The sequence below is a fragment of the Panthera uncia genome, chromosome E1, assembly GCF_023721935.1.
Source record: "Panthera uncia isolate 11264 chromosome E1, Puncia_PCG_1.0, whole genome shotgun sequence".
NCBI lineage: Eukaryota > Metazoa > Chordata > Mammalia > Carnivora > Felidae > Panthera > Panthera uncia.
This window is the reverse complement of record NC_064814.1, coordinates 48791048-48809792: the sequence shown is the minus strand read 5'-3', so window position 1 is coordinate 48809792 and position 18745 is coordinate 48791048. Positions and strand designations below refer to the sequence as shown.

The following is an 18745-nucleotide window of genomic DNA, read 5'->3' as shown; positions in this document are numbered from 1 at the left end:
GGTAGAAATCGGGGATAATACAGCAGAGGGTGCCTCTGGGGAGGTGGGGGTTGACCGCAAGGAGGATGAAGGAACTTTCTGGGGCGACGGAAATGATCTGTAGCTCGGCTGGAAGTGTAGTTACGTGAATGTATCCATCCATTTGTCACAGCACATTGAACTGTAACTGAAATCTCTGTGTATTAATGTGTGTACATTAGACCATAACATAATTCAAGAAAAGGCAATTGACAGATACCAGTTTGAGAAAGTATTTACAACACAACAGATAATAGGCTAATATCTGAAACATATAAATCCTCTCTCACAAACTGGTAAGGAAAAGATAACCCAAAGAGACAGTAAGCAAAGGATATAAATTGTTGGTTCTCATAAGAGAAATAAAAATGGCTAATGTATGAAATGATACTCATGGACAAGCAGTCAGGGAAACGTAAATTAAAGTAACAGTGAGGTGCCACTTCTCACTCACCCCTTTGGCAAAATTAAAAAGTGCATTAATTCTTCCTGGTGGAATTGGGGAGGAGGTGTAAAATATGCTCATAGATCACTGGTAGAAACGTGAATCGTAAGAACATTTTTTGGCATGCTATCTGACAATATTTTGTCACCCTGTAAGAATATTCTCGACGTTGCAATCAGAATAATCCTGGTGATGTAAGTCAGGGCTTGTTAGTCCTCTGCTCAGACTGGGATTCTGCAGCGGCTCCCTGTTTTTATCAGAGTGGAAGCCGAAGTCCTTATTTGCACAGCATAACCGCGTTCTCTCTCACCCCGTCTGTCTTGTGCTTCTCTATGCTTGCTGCCGCTTCTGATGGCTCCTGTTGCAGACCATTCTCGGGGCCCTTGCCCCTTTTTTCCTTCTCCCCAGGACCTTTCTTCCCAGATACACTGTATGGCAGATATTTCTACATGTCTGTAGTATATATAGGTATATTCCCAACCTTCTTTAGGTCTTTACCCAAACACTATGTTTTCAAAAGCTTTCTTTAGCCACCCTCAGTAAAATGAACAATCCCTTCCCCGACACTGTCTCCCCGCCCTACTGTCACAAACAGTGAGGACTTTCGCAGTTTGGAGACTTATGGGCAAATCAGGTTTAGATTAGGTGGGTGCTTTGTTATCATTTCCTGAGTTTGTAACCCGGGGCCCAAGGGTACAAGAGCACCTGGCTCCCGGGGTCCCAAACAGACCAGGTTTGGACAAAGTCCGAAGGCAGAGAGAGGAGCGTAGGTGAAACAAGAAAGGGATTTTGATTTTCAGTGAGGCCACTACCGGGAAGATGGCGGACCAGGGTCTCAAAGACTGTCTCCAAAGTGCTGAAAATACGTCTAGGTTTACCTAAGGAAAATATGGGGCAAAGGTCACTGGGTACCTGCAGGTGGGCAGTAAAGGTCAGGTCAATCCTTGTCTTAGGGTCAATCACAGGGGGTCTTGGTGGGGTTGGGACCCCGACCCTCTTGCTTTGCCCTCCAGGGCTTTTGCCTGAGTTAAGAAGAAGAACTTTATCAATTAGAAAGTACCCACTGAGGTCTGAATGGAGGTAGTACCAGCAACCTCCTCCTTGGATTTGATTAATTGCTAGAGTGGCTCACAGGACTCAGAAAAGCATTTGACTTACTAGGGTATTGGTTTATTATAAAAGGATGTAAAAGAACATAACTCAGAAACAGCCAGACGGAAGCATAGGGTGAGGTATGTGGGGAGAGCTTTCACTCCTCACATGCCTCTGAGCTCCATCCTTTTGGAGTTTTACGGAGGCTGTGTTACATAGCTGCACTTGATTAAATCAGTGGCCGCTGGCGATTTAACTCCGTCTCTAGCCCCTCCTCTCCCTTCCCTGGAGGTGGGATGGGGTGAGGAGGGGTTGGGCTGAAATTTCCAACTCTCTGATCCAACTGTTGGCTTCTCTGGCAAACCAGGCCCTATCCTTAGGGGACTTTCCAAAGGTCACCTCAAGAACTAACAGAAGATCCTTCCATATCTGATCCCTTAGCAGATCACAAGGATTTTCTTTTCTTTATGAGATAACCCATAGGAGTCACCTGAGGCATGGAGAATAAATCAGGAAAAGTAGCAGAGAAGTGGTGAGGGATGGGTTTTAGGAGCCAAGGATTTTTATTGAATCTTTCTCTTGCTATTTACTTAATTCTTTTGTTACTTTCTGTTTCTCCCCTTCTGATCCTGAGCATCTGAATTCTGCTAGAGAAAACACCTAGTCATGCTGTCTGATTTTTAAATTCTCTTTATTGTTTTCTAAATTACAAAAGTAATAGGGCCTGGGTGGAAAAACAATTTAAATAGTCTAGTTGTGTATTAAGTAATGAAGAGATGCCCTCTTCTGATACCTCCCCTTATTTCTTTTTCCAGAAAAAAAAACCTCCACTGTTGTGCATCCTTCAAAAGACTTTATTTTTTATTTGTTAACATCACCCCTTTGGTAAAGGAGGGATGATAATCCAACTCTTCTTACTTACAGGATGCAGTGAGGCTGTCTGGTCCCATGTAACCCCAAGGAGAAATAATTCTGAGGATTGTGTTTTTACTCGAACAAATTGCTTCCCAAATTGTTTATTTCATCTACATTTTTGTATACTGGCATAGAGTTCTTCTTAAGAATACCTCCCCCCCCCCCCGCTCCCCTTTAGGGATTTTCTATCTTATTAAAGAGTTTGAGTAGGGGAATGATAAAATGAAATTCATTATACTTAATTTTGTGGATGGAAGTTCTGGGGAGGAGTTGAGGGTGATTAGTTTCCTGATTTTAGAAAAGGAGGACAGATGTGTATTCAACTTTGGGAAACCCTCTGTGGTCGGCTCACAGGTCTGTTGGCCTCACTTCTCAGCCTTTCTGTCCCTTTAAGTATCTCTTCAAGTTCTTCCCTGGTGCCCCAGTACCATTAGAGTTTCAGTTTGTCTGTTGAAGACTTGATTGTTTTTTCAGTTCTCTTTTCCTTTTGCTGACTCTTTCCTGGCTCTTAGAGCTAAGTGCTTCACTTGAAAGGTGTGCACTGTTTTGTACTGGAGGCCCTTAAGGAGGGGAGTGTTCAGGAGAGAATGATAGAACCAGTGAAGATTCTCACTGCTTTAAAGGTGGGCAAAAGAAGGTTTGCCTGAGAAATCAAGGATGTTAAAATATTTCTTTTGATATCTTTACATTGAGTTAGCAGTTTAGTCTCCCCTAAGGAATTACTAGTTCTCTTTTGTCTTCAGTAGTTAGGATATGGTGCCATTATCTGATTAAGCAATACTGATTTGAGATAATATTTTTGTAACTCCTACTCAAGAAGAAGAAAACTGTGTTGAAAGTTACTGGTTTAATTATATCTCAGTATTTTGGGGGATGATAGGGTATTTTGGTCTGGATTTGATCAGGTGAGATGGCTAAACCTAAGGCTGATTCGCCATAGAGATGATTTCACTCGTAGAGTAGATTTTTGTTTTTACTTATGATAAAAGGAAATAAATATTTCTTACAGATTTGCTTTTCTGGCCTGCTGGAGGCTGACTGGTCTCTACTTCCTTCCTGATCATGGGAGTGCTGCTGTTCTGGGAAACCAAGTGTCTGTTCTAGGCTTGCAGCCTGGCTCTCCACGCCCGCCACCCTGCTCGGGCAGGACTGTGGTTCCTGGTTCCCCAGCAGAGAGCAGAAAGCACTGCTGTTTTTCTGAACTCCCATGTGCCTCTATGTGTGTGTGTTTGGGGGCGAGGGGGTTGCTCGAAGAATTGGGCACAAGGGGTTTGAATTTTTTGTCTAGTCCTGAGAATTAAGTGAAGTAAATCATCCCAAGTCCCTGAGTTTTTTGCAGAAAATAATTTAATTCAGATCTTGCCTGGGGCATCCAGACCCTTGGTGAACACGGTGGAACCACTTTGTGGCAGCCCCTTCTATTTCTTGTTGCACAGAAGTGCTCTAGACCAGAAGTGCTGCGACACCAGTTTGTTATTTCTAATCTGTGCGAACTGATCCTTTATTTATAAAAGCCAATAAAAATGAATTTTTTGTCAAAATGAAATAAAAAAGGACCTATGAATAGATGTCCAAAGTTTTTATTATTAGGATTAGCAGACATAAAATTATTTTATAGCTTTAAGACTTTTAAAATTTCTTTTAATTTCTATAATTATCTCATTGTGGGCTCATACCAAATAATTCACTGCTTGGCACTGGTCCTTGAACAATGCTCTGAGGGACACTGCCTTACATCTCCCTTTGTTCTCTGATAGAACCCCTCATTCTTTTTCTTTTTTTCTTTTTTTCACATAGAACTCCTCATTCTTGAATTTAGGAGCTTAGTGAAGCCAAGTGCTGTTGGGAAAGGTTGTATCTTAAATTACACTTGAGCACTGTCTCAAGTTAGGGTATAGGAAGCACAATTTAAAATTTCATTAACGGGGCACTAAACGGATGTCAGTTTAGCACCCGACTTAGGCTCTGGTCATGATCTCACGGTTCATGAGTTCGAGCCCCACATCTGTGCTGACAGCACAGAGCCTGCTTGGGATTCTCTGTCCCCTCTCTCTGCCCCTCCCTGACTCATGCTTTCTCTTTTTCTCAAAATAAATAAACATTTTTCATTAACTTTGAAATATTTTTATTGAAGAATCATGACGTCAGTGTTTGAATTACCCAAGCAACAGATCTGGAGCTATGTGAAATTTGAGAAACTTAGTAAAATTTCTTAATTCCTTAAAAATCAATCTGTTACTAAGATATGTGAGGAGAAATAATTGTCTTTTCTTTGCCACCAATTCCCAGATAATGTGATTGCCTCCAGAAAAAGACTAACCAGGGGCACCTGGGTGGCTCAGTCAGTTGAGCGTCTGACTTTGGCTCAGGTCATAATCTCACGGTCTGTGAGTTCCAGCCCCACGTTGGGCTCTGTGCTGACAGCTCGGAGCCTGGAGCCTGCTCCGGATTCTGTGTCCCCCTCTCTCTCTGACCCTCCCCATTCATGCTCTGTCTCTCTCTGTCTCAAAAATAAATAAACATTAAAAAAAAAAAAAAGAAAGAAATAAAAAGACTAACCATCCTGGGTCATGTATTCCAGAAATCAGATTGTGCAGTTAGTGTTGCTAGATAGGATTTTTGAGTCACTGCTTAAATCATAAACTTTTCAAAGTAGAAGCGCTTCCCTGAGGACCAGAGAATCTTACCTTTTCTTTTTTTTTCTCACAAATTTACCATAGCTTTGACCAAAGGATGAATCTTTCTTTAGTTCTTTCCATAAGCAGAATTGAACTTCATGACTATGTTAGTGTTATCAAAACTTGACTTTGAGGCTGGGATGCTTAAATTACTGTGCTGGGGATTTAAAATTTCACTTACTGATAGATTTAGATTTTGTGAATTTGGGCTTCATTCTTTCCCTACTCTAAATTATATTTAATGTTTACTTTTTAGGAATTACCCAACTCTGTCTTTCTGGTGATGGAGGTAGGTAGTAATATGTGCTGTTTAATTTACTTCAGATTCCTTTTGATTAATATGTACTTTAAAATTGACAGTAGATTATTTTTACTTGAAATTTTGAGTTAAACTCAATTTAGTGATTTATATTCTACTTTATAAGGAATATAAAAATTTTTTGATTCCATAGTGCTTATGTTTTTCAGACTAGATTTACATTGTACACAAAGTATTTTTAATTGAAATTAACTGGTTGCAGATTGAATTAATCTTGAATCGATTCCCTTATTTTAATTATTTTTTCTTCTATGTATCAGTACTGCAATGGTGGAGACCTGGCAGATTATTTGCAAGGTAATTTTTGTCTGTCTGTCAGTGTTCAGTGAAGATAGTACTGTGTGTGGTCTGTTGGATCCTGAGAGTTACTTCTGAAGTAATGCTGACCCTGTTCTCTGCACTTGTATAGAAACAGTCAATAAATGTTTGTGTACTTGTTTAAGTGTGGTCACTTTGCCAACCGGTTGTCATTTGTTGTGGTCTTATTCCTAAACTTTATTTGCTTCTAGGTACTTACTTTATGTGTGCCTCTTTCTGACAGTGTTTGAGAGACGAGTCCTCTCCCCGAGAGAGAAAAAAACAAATATGTAGGTTCCTTTCTTCAAAAGACTCTGCTGAGTTGCCATCAGTGGGCCTTTAGTTCCTTCTGTTTCTTTAAAAAAAATAATAATAATAATGATGAAAACATGTATCTAAGAATGTGTTTGTTAATGGGAATCTTTCTTGTAAATTAAAAAGTTACAAAGGATTAAAGGTAACACTGAAATTATTTCGTGGCACAGAGGTGAGATTTTAGTACTAGATGGTGCTAGAAATTCTGCGTCCAGAATGTATGTACATAGGATAAAAGGTGTTCAGATCAATTGTGTCTCTCACAAGTAATTTCTAAATGGTGTTAGATGAGGCCGGCATCTACTTGTTCACTCCTTAAAATGCAAGGGAAATATGAAAAAAACAAACAAAAAAAAAAAACAAAAAAAAAAACAGTGAAAGGTTGATAATACCCCAACCTCTAAATAGATCAGGGGAGTTGATGGCGAAGTCACCGACATCAGTAGATACACTTGCAAAGGGTATAGACAGTTCACAAGAGCATACTAAAAATGTTCCATTTCACCTAGTAATCAAGGAGTGCAATGGTAAATTTAAAAGTCTTTAAAGTATAAAACATTGCTCACTTTCAAAAGCTGCGTGGAGATTACTAGAAACAACACTGGGAGTGTTGCCACAGGCCACGACCGGTTGGTTGGTGCAGGGTGAAGTGGCCCTGGGCCTGAGGCTCCGGAGCATCTCCTTCCTGGCCTGGACTGGGCGTGCAGGGGACAGCGACGACCCCGGGGCCGGGCCGGGCGACACTGCGGATGTCACATGGGCTCTTCCGCCGGGCACAGCTGGCGAACGACAGCAAAGCTTCAACCTGACCCGGAAGATGGGGGCGAGGAGGAAGATGGGGGCGAGAGGAGCCGAGACCCTCCTTGTCTCTGCGCCACGCCCCCCCCTCCCCGCCCTGTTAGTCCCGCGTGTTGTGTTCCTGCCCCAAGAGGAGACCACCGGGGCTCCAGGGCTCCGAGGCTGCTGCTTCTCTGGCTTCCCTCGCACAGAGGTGCTACCCGGGGGTGGGGTGGGGATGGGGGTGGTCTCCGGGGGCGGGGAGGGGGGGGTCTACCCTGCCCTCCAGTGCTGTGGGCCCTTCCCATCAGCCTAGGGAGAGGGCTGTGCCTCTTCTAAAGCCAGCACACCTTAGGGAAGGCCCCGAGAGAGACTGGATTTGGAAGTTCCTTTTAGGGCTAGGTGATTGCTGGGAAGGGTCAGGGGGAGGAGGGAGGGAAGAAACTGGTATAAATGCCCCCCCCCCCCCCATTAAAAAGATTATAGTTGAAGATCCAGTGTGAGCCCTTCTGTAGTCCTCTCCTGGCTTTCCCCCTTGAAGACGATGATTATCTGGAATTTGGTAGTTTATTCCACGTGCAGTTTGTGTTTTTGCCAACCGAGATTCTTTTTTTCTTAATCCTCATTTGGTGTTTTATGTAAATATTCTCATTTGGTTATATATGTATATGTCAAATGTCACTTACTAATAGGACACATGAGACAGGCACTTTGGGTCACCACTGGTGGAAAGTTCAAGCTAGAAAACACCCTGCTTCTACATCCTTCTCAGTCAATGACTGTCTAGTTCCTTGATGTTCTCAGTGATCCAGATAAACGCACCTCTCCCCTGGGGTCAGATTGAGTGGCACCCTATCAGTTTAGTGCCCTCATTGGAGTATCGGTTTCCCTCACCGACAGAAGTCCTACTCGCTGATACAGGCACTGTTACTGGGGTAGGTCGCCTTGACAGCAGTTTTGTCCCTTATGTTGAACTCCATATTTGATATTCCGGAGCAGCAGTGTTAGAACAGGAGGCCCCAGAGTGAGGGGTGTATGAGCCTGAATGTCGGAGTCAGACAGGCAAGCCGCTCCTCACATCCCTTAATCGCTGTGATTTTGGTCGAGTCACTTAGCCTCCTTCTGGTGCCTCTCTGCTGTAGTTCTTACGGGAGTCCCTTGTCATTTGAAAACACTTGTAAAGGCATATAAGAGAAATCTGGACCTCAAGGAATTTTCGAGAGTTAAACTGTCCACTATGGTAGCCACCAATCACGTGGGACTATTGAGCCAGCCTGAAGATGTGCTGTAAATGTGAATATATTGATTTTCGAACGCGTCAAGGAAGAAAATGACTGTATCTCATTAAGTATGTTGATTATAAGTTGAAATCATATTTTGGATGTTTATTTTCACCTGTTTCTTTTTACTTTTTAAAATGTGGCTACTAGAAAATGTAGAAGTTATGTATGTGGCTCACCTACTGTTTCTGTTGGAGAGTCCTGGTCTAGAAGATCTAATGCCATTACTTCACAACACGATCATGATCATTTAATCCTTCTATTTGCTTTGTTAAGGGAAATGCTATTAACGTTTTCAAAAGCTAGAACACGGATACTACTGATTGCAAGTTTAAAACAAATTTTAAGTTAATTATCAAGTTGTACTTCAACGTGAATTCCAGCAGAATATTGAGTGTGGCAGGAGTGGCTGAGCCTGCTTCCTCCGGGCTGACTTGCTCAAGCATTTATTTTTTTGGAAGAGTGTCAATGTTGGCCATGCCTTTAAAATAGTAAGTTTTTAACATGGGAAATACAGTTTATAGGATCGTGATGAGAAATATGCATTCCACGTTTGTAAAAATATGAATATTTACTACAGCGTGTGTTCAGAAACAGCTTATGTTAGATCATTAATCCCCTTCCCCCACCCACCCACACACAAGAACAGCGTTAGAATTTGGACTCTGAAGCAAATAAATTTTAAGTGTATTCAATTGTATGTCATGGGGCAAAAATACAAGTTCTAAGCATCTGCAATCATTTGAAGTAACAAAATGTTTCTAATCCCTAAAATGAAAATGTAAATGAATGAAACAGAAAACAAATACTGCCCATTTTAATTTTTGCAGCGTAACTTAAGTAGGCATTACAAAAATAAAGCTCCACGCTCCCATCATTGGTTTGACCCACCCATTGAGATCCGGAAGAATACCCTCCATATTGTTAGCAGTGTTTATCTCTAAGGGATGGCATATGGGAGATATCACTTTTTATATGTTTTAGTGTATTTAGATTTCTTTCTTTTTTGACAGCATCAGAGAATAAAAATGGGGGATAGGTTAAGAACAGCCCTCACAGAAAAAAGTATTTGACAATTTTTTAAACCAAGAGGATATATTTTATTTGAGGGTGTTAAGGGCATAAAATGTCATTATAACATGTCATTGAAATGATTTTAAAACTATAATATTTCATTTCCAAATGTAATGTTATTTTTATCTTCTTAATTGCATATGGAAAGGTCATGTGGAACATATTCTAGAGATGTAAGGCAGAAGTATGTTCACAGAGGATTTAGTAGACAGGGTCGTGGATGTTAAATCCTAATGTAGATTCCAGGAGTCACACTTGGGACTTTTAGAGATCCACAGGAATAAAAAGTCTGTATTTGTGTACTGACTATGTTTGAGTACTTACTCTGTGCCAGGCTTTTTCTAAAGTCTTCATTATTAAAGGTGCTGTCTTGTTTGATGGTCACAACAGCCCCAGGTGGTTAGTCTGATTTTGGCTTTCTATAGATGAGGAAGTAGGCACAGAAGGTTCGTCTTCCAGGGTCACACAGCAAGTAGGAGGAGGAGCTGGGATTTGAGCAAAGGCAGCCCGAGTCCAAACCCAGCTGTTTACCATTCCATGCTCCAGCATACACACAGACACGCTTCAGGATTTCCTGAATGATGACCACCCTCCAATAGTGTTCATTCTGTTTCTTTACAGTAGTGAAGGATACTGTGGTAGGTCAGGAGTGTTGCAGGGCAGGGGTGATGAGGGGAGGGAGATGTGGGAACACGGATCCCTGCCTGACACCTGCAAGTGGTGGTGAGGTCCAGGTCTTATTCAAGGATTTCACCTGTCTTTAATTTGTGTTCTTGTTCATTGTTGGGAGTACATATGGACCTTTATCCCAGATATTTGGCTAGTAAGAAGGGGAACTTGACTTTTCGTCTTCCTAAGGGGAAGTACCTGTTGTGTGTGCAGTAATGTGGACACCTTCACAGTAAAAATGGGAAAGGAAGAACACCAGTGAAATGAAACGCAAATGTAAATCAGTTCTCTTTACTACAGATCGTGTAAAATGTTTGAGGTGTCTGATGTCTTTTCATAGGCTTAAATGGTTAGAGTAAAAGGAAGGAAAAAAACCCTGGTTCCTTATTCCCTCTACATTCTTAACTCGATTCTGTTGATAGAAGGTGCAGATGGTATTTGAGTTTGTGCTTAAATATTTATGCAATTCCTTTTCTACCAGCTAAGGGAACTCTCAGCGAAGATACTATTAGAGTGTTTCTGCATCAGATTGCAGCTGCCATGCGAATTCTGCACAGCAAAGGAATAATCCACAGGGATCTCAAACCACAGAACATCTTGCTGTCATACGCCAATCGCAGAAAGTCCAACGTCAGTGGTATTCGCATCAAAATAGGTAAATGGCCACATAGCGTTTTATGCAAAAGGACGTTTTTGAGACTTCGTAGTTTTGGATGATTTCAGTTCAACTTTGCAGAATGACGGGTTTTGTTGATGCACTTTGGGCATTTTTATTGGGTTCAGTGAGGTGCATTTGGATATGGGAAACTTTACATTACTGGTAGCATATGCTGAATCTTAGGACCCAGGGGCCCATGGATTCCCAGCAGCAAACCCTATCCTGCTTCTCATCAGAGGGAAGCTGATGTGTTACAGTCCTGGCAGCAATGGAATGGCACTGGTTCTTTACAACTCATGGGATTTTAACGCAAGGGATCGAAGAGACGGTTTAACTCAGCCTTTCCTTTTTGGCTCTTGTATGTCACAATTATTTCAAGCAGTTTGTAATAATAGGCATTTTTTCTTTTTTTTTTCTTTTTTTTGTAATAGTAGGTATTTTTCAAGCTTTTCTTTTTGTACAAAAAAGTACAAATATATATATATATATATATATAATTTTTTTTTCTTACCAGTGTTTAAAGAAATTTCTGATTTCACATGTGTTACATATGGATCTGGAGAAGGCAAAAAAAAAAAAAAACAACCCAGTTCAAATTCTATACCTGGTGTCATATTTAGTGAGAGCTGCCTTAATGAATCATCTGTTACAATTAGCACTTTGTCTTGCAAAGCTTGGTGTTCCCTCCTTGTTTCAGGACTGGCAGGGCAGTGACTTGTTCGGCTGGTGGCCAACACTGTTTTTTAGCCTGTGGAAATTGAGGTAGCAACTTTTCTCTCTGGCAGACAGGCTTATTCAATAAGCCGCAAATCTCTCACAATTCCTTGTGCCCTCTTGTATCTTGAAGATACGATCTGTGTCAAGCATGAGTAAAAGTATCGTTTGTTTTTCTCCTTTTTATTTTGTGACACAGCGGATTTTGGGTTTGCTCGTTACCTGCATAGTAACATGATGGCCGCAACCCTGTGCGGGTCCCCAATGTACATGGTGAGTGAGGGTTTTTTTTGTCCTGACATGTGTAGATGATGGCGCCATTAGCCCTGGGATTTAAGTATAATGGTAGTTTCCAAGTAAGATGGGATTTTATGTATGGTCTGACTTGTCGTTTGTAATTGCTAATAATTACTAACATTGATTATGTTACTGATAATGCTATAAGTCATCTTTTGCTTTAGCACAGTGGACCGGGGGTGCCCGGGTGGGCCAGTCAGTTAAGCATCTGACTTGGACTTGGGTCGTTATCTTGTAGTTTGAGCCTCGCGTCGGGCTCTGTGCTGGCAGCTCAGAGCCTGGAGCCTGCTTTGGATTCTGTGTCTCCCTCTCTGCCCCTCCCCTGTTCATGCTCACACTCTCTCGCTCGCTCGCTCGCTCTCAAAGATAAACATTAAAAAAAATTATTAACATAGTGGACCATAAAAGTCACTTTTACCCACTAGTTTAAATTAAAAAAGAAATTAGTTATTATGGTAGGAATTTCCTATTAGATTACACTGAAAATAAAAATTGATTAAGCATGGTCATGTTACACTTGATGTGTAATATTTGGGAAAACTTGAAAAAAAAAAACACAACCTTTTGGGGGCATTTCTTCATTTATAGGATGAACATGCTCATCTTTTGCATGTTATTTCTCTTGACAAGATCCCTGTGTCAGAAGGTTTTTCAGGGCGCTGGGTGGCTCAGTCAGTTAAGCATCTGATTCTTGATTTCAGCTCAGGTCATGATCTCACGGTTCATGGGTTTGAGCCCCAGTGAAGAGTCTGCTTGGGATTCTCTCTCTCTTCCTCTCGCCCCTCCCCTCTCCTCAAAATAAATAAATAAATAAACAAACAAACAAATAAATAAATAAACGGTATTTCAATTAGTGTTACACTTAAAGCTGAAAATTCTTAGTTCTCCCCTTTATCCTTTCATATGGATGTTGTCAGGTCTGATAGGGGAAGGCTATGAAACTTCTGAACTAATGTGAAGCATCAGGCCTGGAAATAGCTTAATTCTGGGCCTTCAGAATTTTGCAAAGTACATCAGTGTGCCTATCTTAATTCAAAATCTAAAATGGGTTTGTGTTCAATGAGGATTTCCTCTAATCTAAATCAACTCTGAGATTAAGGAACTAGTAATCAAAGTTAAAAAAAATCTTTTTTAAATTAGATTGACTTTCTTGATCATAATTTTACTGCTTATCCAATAAACTTTATCATTTAATGTCACTTAAAAGTGAGTTTGTACTTCTTGAGTATGAAATGCGTTCAGGCTTGAACCATAGCCTTGAGGATGGAGAGAGTGCTTGGGCCAGTTCTTGAAGGGAGTCGACTCAGTGAGAAGCATACTAGGCACGACAAATAAAAATGGTACACGTGGAAAAGGAAGTTTCACTGCTTTAGGTATATTTGACATTTCTATTTAACATTTGTCCAGATTGATGGTATTTTAAAAAAGCAACATCTAGTGAGAGGTGGGAACAGAGCTGTGCAAAGCAAAAGAGAAAACGTCTTTGCTTTTTAGACAGTCCTTTAACCGTGTTTTCATGATAGTTTGTATATTGTTTTAAAAGCTTTCAAATGACAGGAAAAAACTTGTGTCCCTATTGTCCACATTTAACAAAGTTAACATTTGGCCATGTTTGTCTTGATCTTTTTTTTTTTTTTTTCCTAGAAAGAAGGAAAATAGTTCAGAAACAGTCCAAGTCCTTTATATCTTTCCCTCTTTCCATTTTCCACTCTCCTACCCCAGAAGCAGCCTCTGTCTTGTAGTTGGTGTGTGTTTTTCTTTATTACAAACTTAATGCTCTTACTGTATTGCTGTCCATGGTAATATATAGAAGTGTTTGTTTCTATAAATTGCTTCTTTTCATGCCACATTGTTTTTGCGATTTACCAGGAAATCCCAATGTATGAATGTGGTTTAAGTTCACTGCAGGATCGTCTGATCAGGGAAATGTCACAATGTGATCCTATTTCAGTAGTTCTGTTAGGAGCATGACCTTTACCAGTTAATTAATTTATGCATATTAATTATATAAATAACATAATGCATGTGTGTGGAATGTTTCTATCCCCAGGCTCCTGAGGTTATTATGTCTCAACATTATGATGCTAAGGCAGACCTGTGGAGCATAGGAACGGTGATATATCAATGCCTAGTTGGAAAGCCACCTTTTCAGGTAGCCTGACTTCTTACTTATGTGCTTAATTTGGGGATCTTCTCATTTTGCCGTTGCCTCTGACTTCTAAAACGGGGAATACTTTGAAAGCAGTGTTTTGGGTTCCCTTGTGACTTAGTTTGATTTTCTTACAGGCAGAAACTGCTACAATGAGCTAGAATGTCTTTTGCTTTTCCTTTTTTTTTTTTTTTTTTTTTTACCTGCCTTCCCTTTGTACCTGGCCTGAGCATAAAGCCTGTTGTATGTTTACAAGCTGATGAAAACTAGCCAGGGTCCGGACTAACAGCCTGGTGGGAAATGGGGGTGCACAGTGATGTCAGTGCTTCCTGCTTGGCTTGGTTTGGGGGTCCTGCACTCCCAGGTGAGGGCTGGGCCTGGTCTGGGAAGGTAACTGGAAACTGTCTTCAGCTCTCTATTGCCACCACTGCTGGGTGAGAGTTAGTTGTTCAGCCTTTATGGAAATTATTTTGGGTTTTTCTTCCCACCCCACCCCCATATCCTGTCAAAAAGAGGCCCTCTAGGGCGCCTGGGTGGCGCAGTCGGTTAAGCGTCCGACTTCAGCCAGGTCACGATCTCGCGGTCTGTGAGTTCAAGCCCCGCGTCAGGCTCTGGGCTGATGGCTCGGAGCCTGGAGCCTGTTTCCGATTCTGTGTCTCCCTCTCTCTCTGCCCCTCCCCTGTTCATGCTCTGTCTCTCTCTGTCCCAAAAATAAATAAAAAACGTAGAAAAAAAAAATTAAAAAAAAAAAGAGGCCCTCTAGAACTCATCATGACGACCCCTCCTGAGTTCATAATTGCCCAGTTTCAAAGAGGTTTTTTGAATCTGAAAACTGCAGCAAAGTAAAATTATGTGTCCAAAATGGTGTTGAATAGTGACACAGCCAGTTTAGACACTTAACTTTCTCAGTCTGGTTTGTCACGTACGGGCAGCTTCACTAAGCCAGCAGCTCTTGTTCTGAGGGTCCTTCCTGTTGCTGTGGAGGGACTAAAAGTTAGAGGTAGGTATACTTTGTTCTCTCCCTTGAACCCCTGACAGTCCTAAGGTAAAATATACCTTGATTTTTACACAACAAAACTGTACCTGTTTGATAATGTAACCTCCAGAATAGTGACTCTTAACTTTTTCTAAGTTTCAGGCTCCTCTAGGGGGCTGAACTCAGAAAAGAGACATTATGCCTGGATATGCAGAATTTGCACCCAATTTTAGAGGTTTTTAGGTTCCTAGTGCCCATCTGTGGTTCCTTTAGCAATCCATGACTTTCAGGTTCAGAGTCTATGTTCTTTGGCAAGAATATGAGTATGGATCACATGATCTGAAATTTTTGCCCCCATTATTTAGGAAATAAAACCTTTTTTTTTTTTTAAACAGGCCAATAGTCCTCAAGACTTAAGGATGTTTTATGAAAAAAATAGGAGCTTAATGCCTAGGTATGTGTTTTGGTTACACTGGGTTTTATTGTCTGTGAATACAACGTCAAGTGAACTCTGTGCTTTATGTGTTTCCGTGCGTGTGTGTGCTTTATCTTTTTCTTATTGGATTTTGGGAGGCTGGATTATTTCTCACTTGCATTTGTTTAAGCCATGCCCTCTTCCAGACAGAATTGGAGGTGGCTCCTTTTCTAACAGAGAACTCTAGCAGATAATAGTGCCAAACTAAAGTGGTGTTAAACTCCAGGCTGCCCTTGTGAAGTGCTTTATCGCTGCCGACATTCAAACAAATAATATTGAGAAGCACAGTGCAGGGATCTTCCCAGACGGATGCTTTTTCTCAAAGACAGTTGCTTAGTGCTTTGGTTTTTGTTTCTGTTTTTCTCCTGTAAGAAATGTGGTTTTACGGCAATCATCTTCATATGAAATGTAGTATTTGTGAAAGTGCATTTGCCTTTTCCTTTATCATAATGAAGGCCAAGGTCATATAGCGAGTATGTATAAACTCATCACTTAGATCCTTTTTTTTTTTCCTTTTTCCCAGTATTCCCAGAGAAACATCACCTTATTTGGCTAATCTCCTCTTGGGTTTGCTTCAGAGAAACCAAAAAGACAGAATGGACTTTGGTAAGTAATATTTTCAAATTTTGTATTTCTGTGTATCCTAAAAAGATTTTGAGAAGATGCTATGGAATTTTCAGAAGAAAATTAAAGTCAATTTCTTTCTTTCTCTTTGTCTTTTTTCTTTCACTTATTTTATAAATATTTTTTGAGCGCTTGCTATGTTCTAGGTACAGGAAATAGAGTAATAAAGAAAATCCCTGTCCTCATGTAGCATATATTCTCTTGGGGGGGGAGGCAGACAGATGATAAACCATAATTATAAACCATATAGAAGGTGATAAGTGCTGTGGAGAAAAAGAAGGAAGAGAAAGGTGTTGGGGAAGGGATGGAGATTTGAAATAAGGCAGCCAATGAAGCCCTTTCTGAGAAAGTGGCCTTTGAATAAAGACTTGATTGATGGATGGCAGGATAGTGAGCTAGTGGGCCGTGGGCGGTGTGCATATCTGTGGGAAGAGCTTTCCAGGCGGAGTGAACAGCCAGTACAAATGCCTGGAGCTGGGAGTGTGGCTTGTAGACTGGAGGAACAGTCAGAAGGCCAGTTAAAGACTGGGGCTTTCGCTCAGTGTGCTGGGGAGGGTTTGAGCAGAGGAGTAATGGGATCTGACCGATGTTTTCAAGTGGCTCGTTCTGGTTGCTTGTTTTGAACTCTGGTGAAGGGTGTGGAGGTAGCCCGGGGACCGACGAGGGAGGCCAGTCGGGAGATGGCAGTTGCTCACTTAGGCTGGGATAATAACAGCAGAAGTGGTGAGGAGTCCGTTGACTACTGGATCTTTTTGGAGGTAGAAGCAGCAGTGTTTACAGATGAATTGGGTGTGCGGTGTGAGAGAGAGAGAGGACTCCAAGAGGACTCCAGGGTTTCTGGCCTGAGCACGTGAAGGAATGGAGTTGTTGGTTACAGACACAGGAAAGGCTGGAGCAGGATATGGGGCAAATCAGGACTTGGGGTTGACCGTGTTAAAGTGAAGATACGCATTTGTGTAACTGTAGACGTCAGAAGGCACTTGGCGTTCAGAGGACAGGTCTAGGCTGAGGGTATACTTGGGAGAAGGTCTGGGAGGAAGGAGAAGAGAAACGCTCCATAATCCTGGTCGAAAAGTCGCTGGCCTCAAAGATGGAGTTTAGGGAGACAGGGAGGGGCAGCTCCGTGTTAGTGACCCTTGTGAACATGTGCTCTGTGGCCGCTTGGTTCTCACCGTGGTCTTAGGAGAGCAGCTGTGGGTGCTCCATGGAGGCTATGATTTTAGATTTTTAGACTTTTAAAAAAAAATTTTTTTTAATGTTTATTTTTGACAGAGAGAGAGAGAGAGAGAGAGAGAGAGAGAGGAGAGAGAATGAGTGGGGGAGGGGCAGAAAGAGAGGGAGACGCAGAATCCAAAGCAGGCCCCAGGCTCTGAGCTGTCAGCACAGAGCCTGACCTGGGGCTTGAACGCACAGACTGCGAGATCATGACCTGATCATGACCTGAAGTCGGACGCTCAACCGACTGAGCCCCTAGCTTTTTAGACTCTTAAGGCAAAGCTTCTACCATTGATTTTGAGCCTTTCTTCTTTTATAATCTAATCACTGAAGCTAAAACTTTAAGTATTTTAAGTTAACACAGTCTATTTTCAAATAATATTTTACCACCTCTTGTGTGATGAAAGAACTTGGAAAGCTTAACACTGTAGGCATTATCCAGTTCTTGAAGCTTTTGAAAGGAAATTTTTCCCTGAAATTGTTTGGGTCTCAGCTTCTCTTTGGGGCACAGTTTGTTAACTTGTTCTTATCAATGTAAACATGTAAAAGATTGTCTTTTCAATCTTGTTCTTAGCAGTCATGTGTAAAAACAGCATGACTCAAATTTAAATGTCAGACCAGAAAAGCCATAAAACATGTTCAGTGAAAATGCTTATTAAATGAACCTTGACCTTGATGTTTTTAGGGAAAAAAAAGTGTTTGATTTTTCCTGTAGTAATTAGTCGTAATAGTAATAGCGATTTGCAAAAACTTATTCCAGAATTTTGGTCTGTTAATGTGTATTGTGGAAGTCTACAAAGGCTTCTTGATAAGACAGACCAGGGTTTGAAATCTAGTCTCTAAACTTACTAGCTCTTTGACATTAGAGAAGATACATGGCCTTTATGTGCTTTAATTTCCTTATCCATACAGGAAGGTAATGCCTTGCATTAAGTTTGTGTGGATTCAATGACCTGCTATGTGAAACATTGTCCTAGCATATGTTCTTAGTAGACAGTGGCTCTAATAGTTTCCATATAGGGGAAGAGAAGAAATAGCTTGAATATGTATTAAAGTTTTGTAAAGTTGGAGTTAAATATCAGCAATCTACTTGGTAGATATTTTTATCTTTCAGATGGAGAAGTGAAATTGAGAGTTGCTCTATAACCATGAGAAATGTGGGTCAATAGTGAAACAATATGTTCATGGATAATAGTTTTAAAATTATAGATTATAGGGGCGCCTGGTGGCTCATTCAGTTAAGCGTCCAACTCGTGATTTCAGCCCAGGTCATGATCTCACAGTGAGATCAAGCCCCGTGTCAGGCTCCGTGCTGACAGCTGACAGCTTGGAGCCTGCTTGGGATTCTCTCTCTCTCCCTCCTCTCTCTGCTCCTCCCCTGCTTGTGCTCTCTCAGTCTCTCAAAATAAATAAATCAACTTAAAAAAAACGATAGATTATATTAATATTTATATACTTTCCATACCATGGCAATTGATTTGGAATGCGGTTTCGGAGTGTTTGCATTCAGTTTTTTTTTTTAATCTTTTCTATTTCATCCCTATTATGTCCATTGTAAAAATCAGCATAAAAAATCTTATGTGGCAAACTATAATTTATATATATGTATATTAATGATTGTTCTAAAAGTGATCTCAGGTAGGGGCATCTGGGTGGCTCAGTTGGTTATGCGCCTGACTTTGGCTCAGGTCATGATCTCGCATTTTGTGGGTTCCAGCCCCGCGTCGGGCTCTGTGCTGACAGCTCGGAGCCTGGAGC

General features: G+C 41.1%; 1 protein-coding gene across 4 annotated transcripts in view; it reads left to right on the top strand.

Moving 5' to 3' along the window:
- The window catches only part of ULK2 (unc-51 like autophagy activating kinase 2), an 85025-nt gene that overhangs the window by 8012 nt on the left and 58268 nt on the right, over positions 1 to 18745 (top strand). For 3 of the 4 annotated variants that reach the window (XM_049638065.1, XM_049638066.1, XM_049638064.1), the window contains exons 4-10: positions 5405 to 5437; positions 5728 to 5764; positions 10361 to 10534; positions 11451 to 11524; positions 13599 to 13700; positions 15069 to 15127; positions 15672 to 15754. In XM_049638065.1, coding sequence (XP_049494022.1) covers positions 5405 to 5437; positions 5728 to 5764; positions 10361 to 10534; positions 11451 to 11524; positions 13599 to 13700; positions 15069 to 15127; positions 15672 to 15754 — 562 coding nt within the window. Of the gene's footprint in view, positions 1 to 5404; positions 5438 to 5727; positions 5765 to 8412; positions 8628 to 10360; positions 10535 to 11450; positions 11525 to 13598; positions 13701 to 15068; positions 15128 to 15671; positions 15755 to 18745 lie in introns of those variants that run through there. The other variant, XM_049638067.1, reaches the window with a different exon arrangement.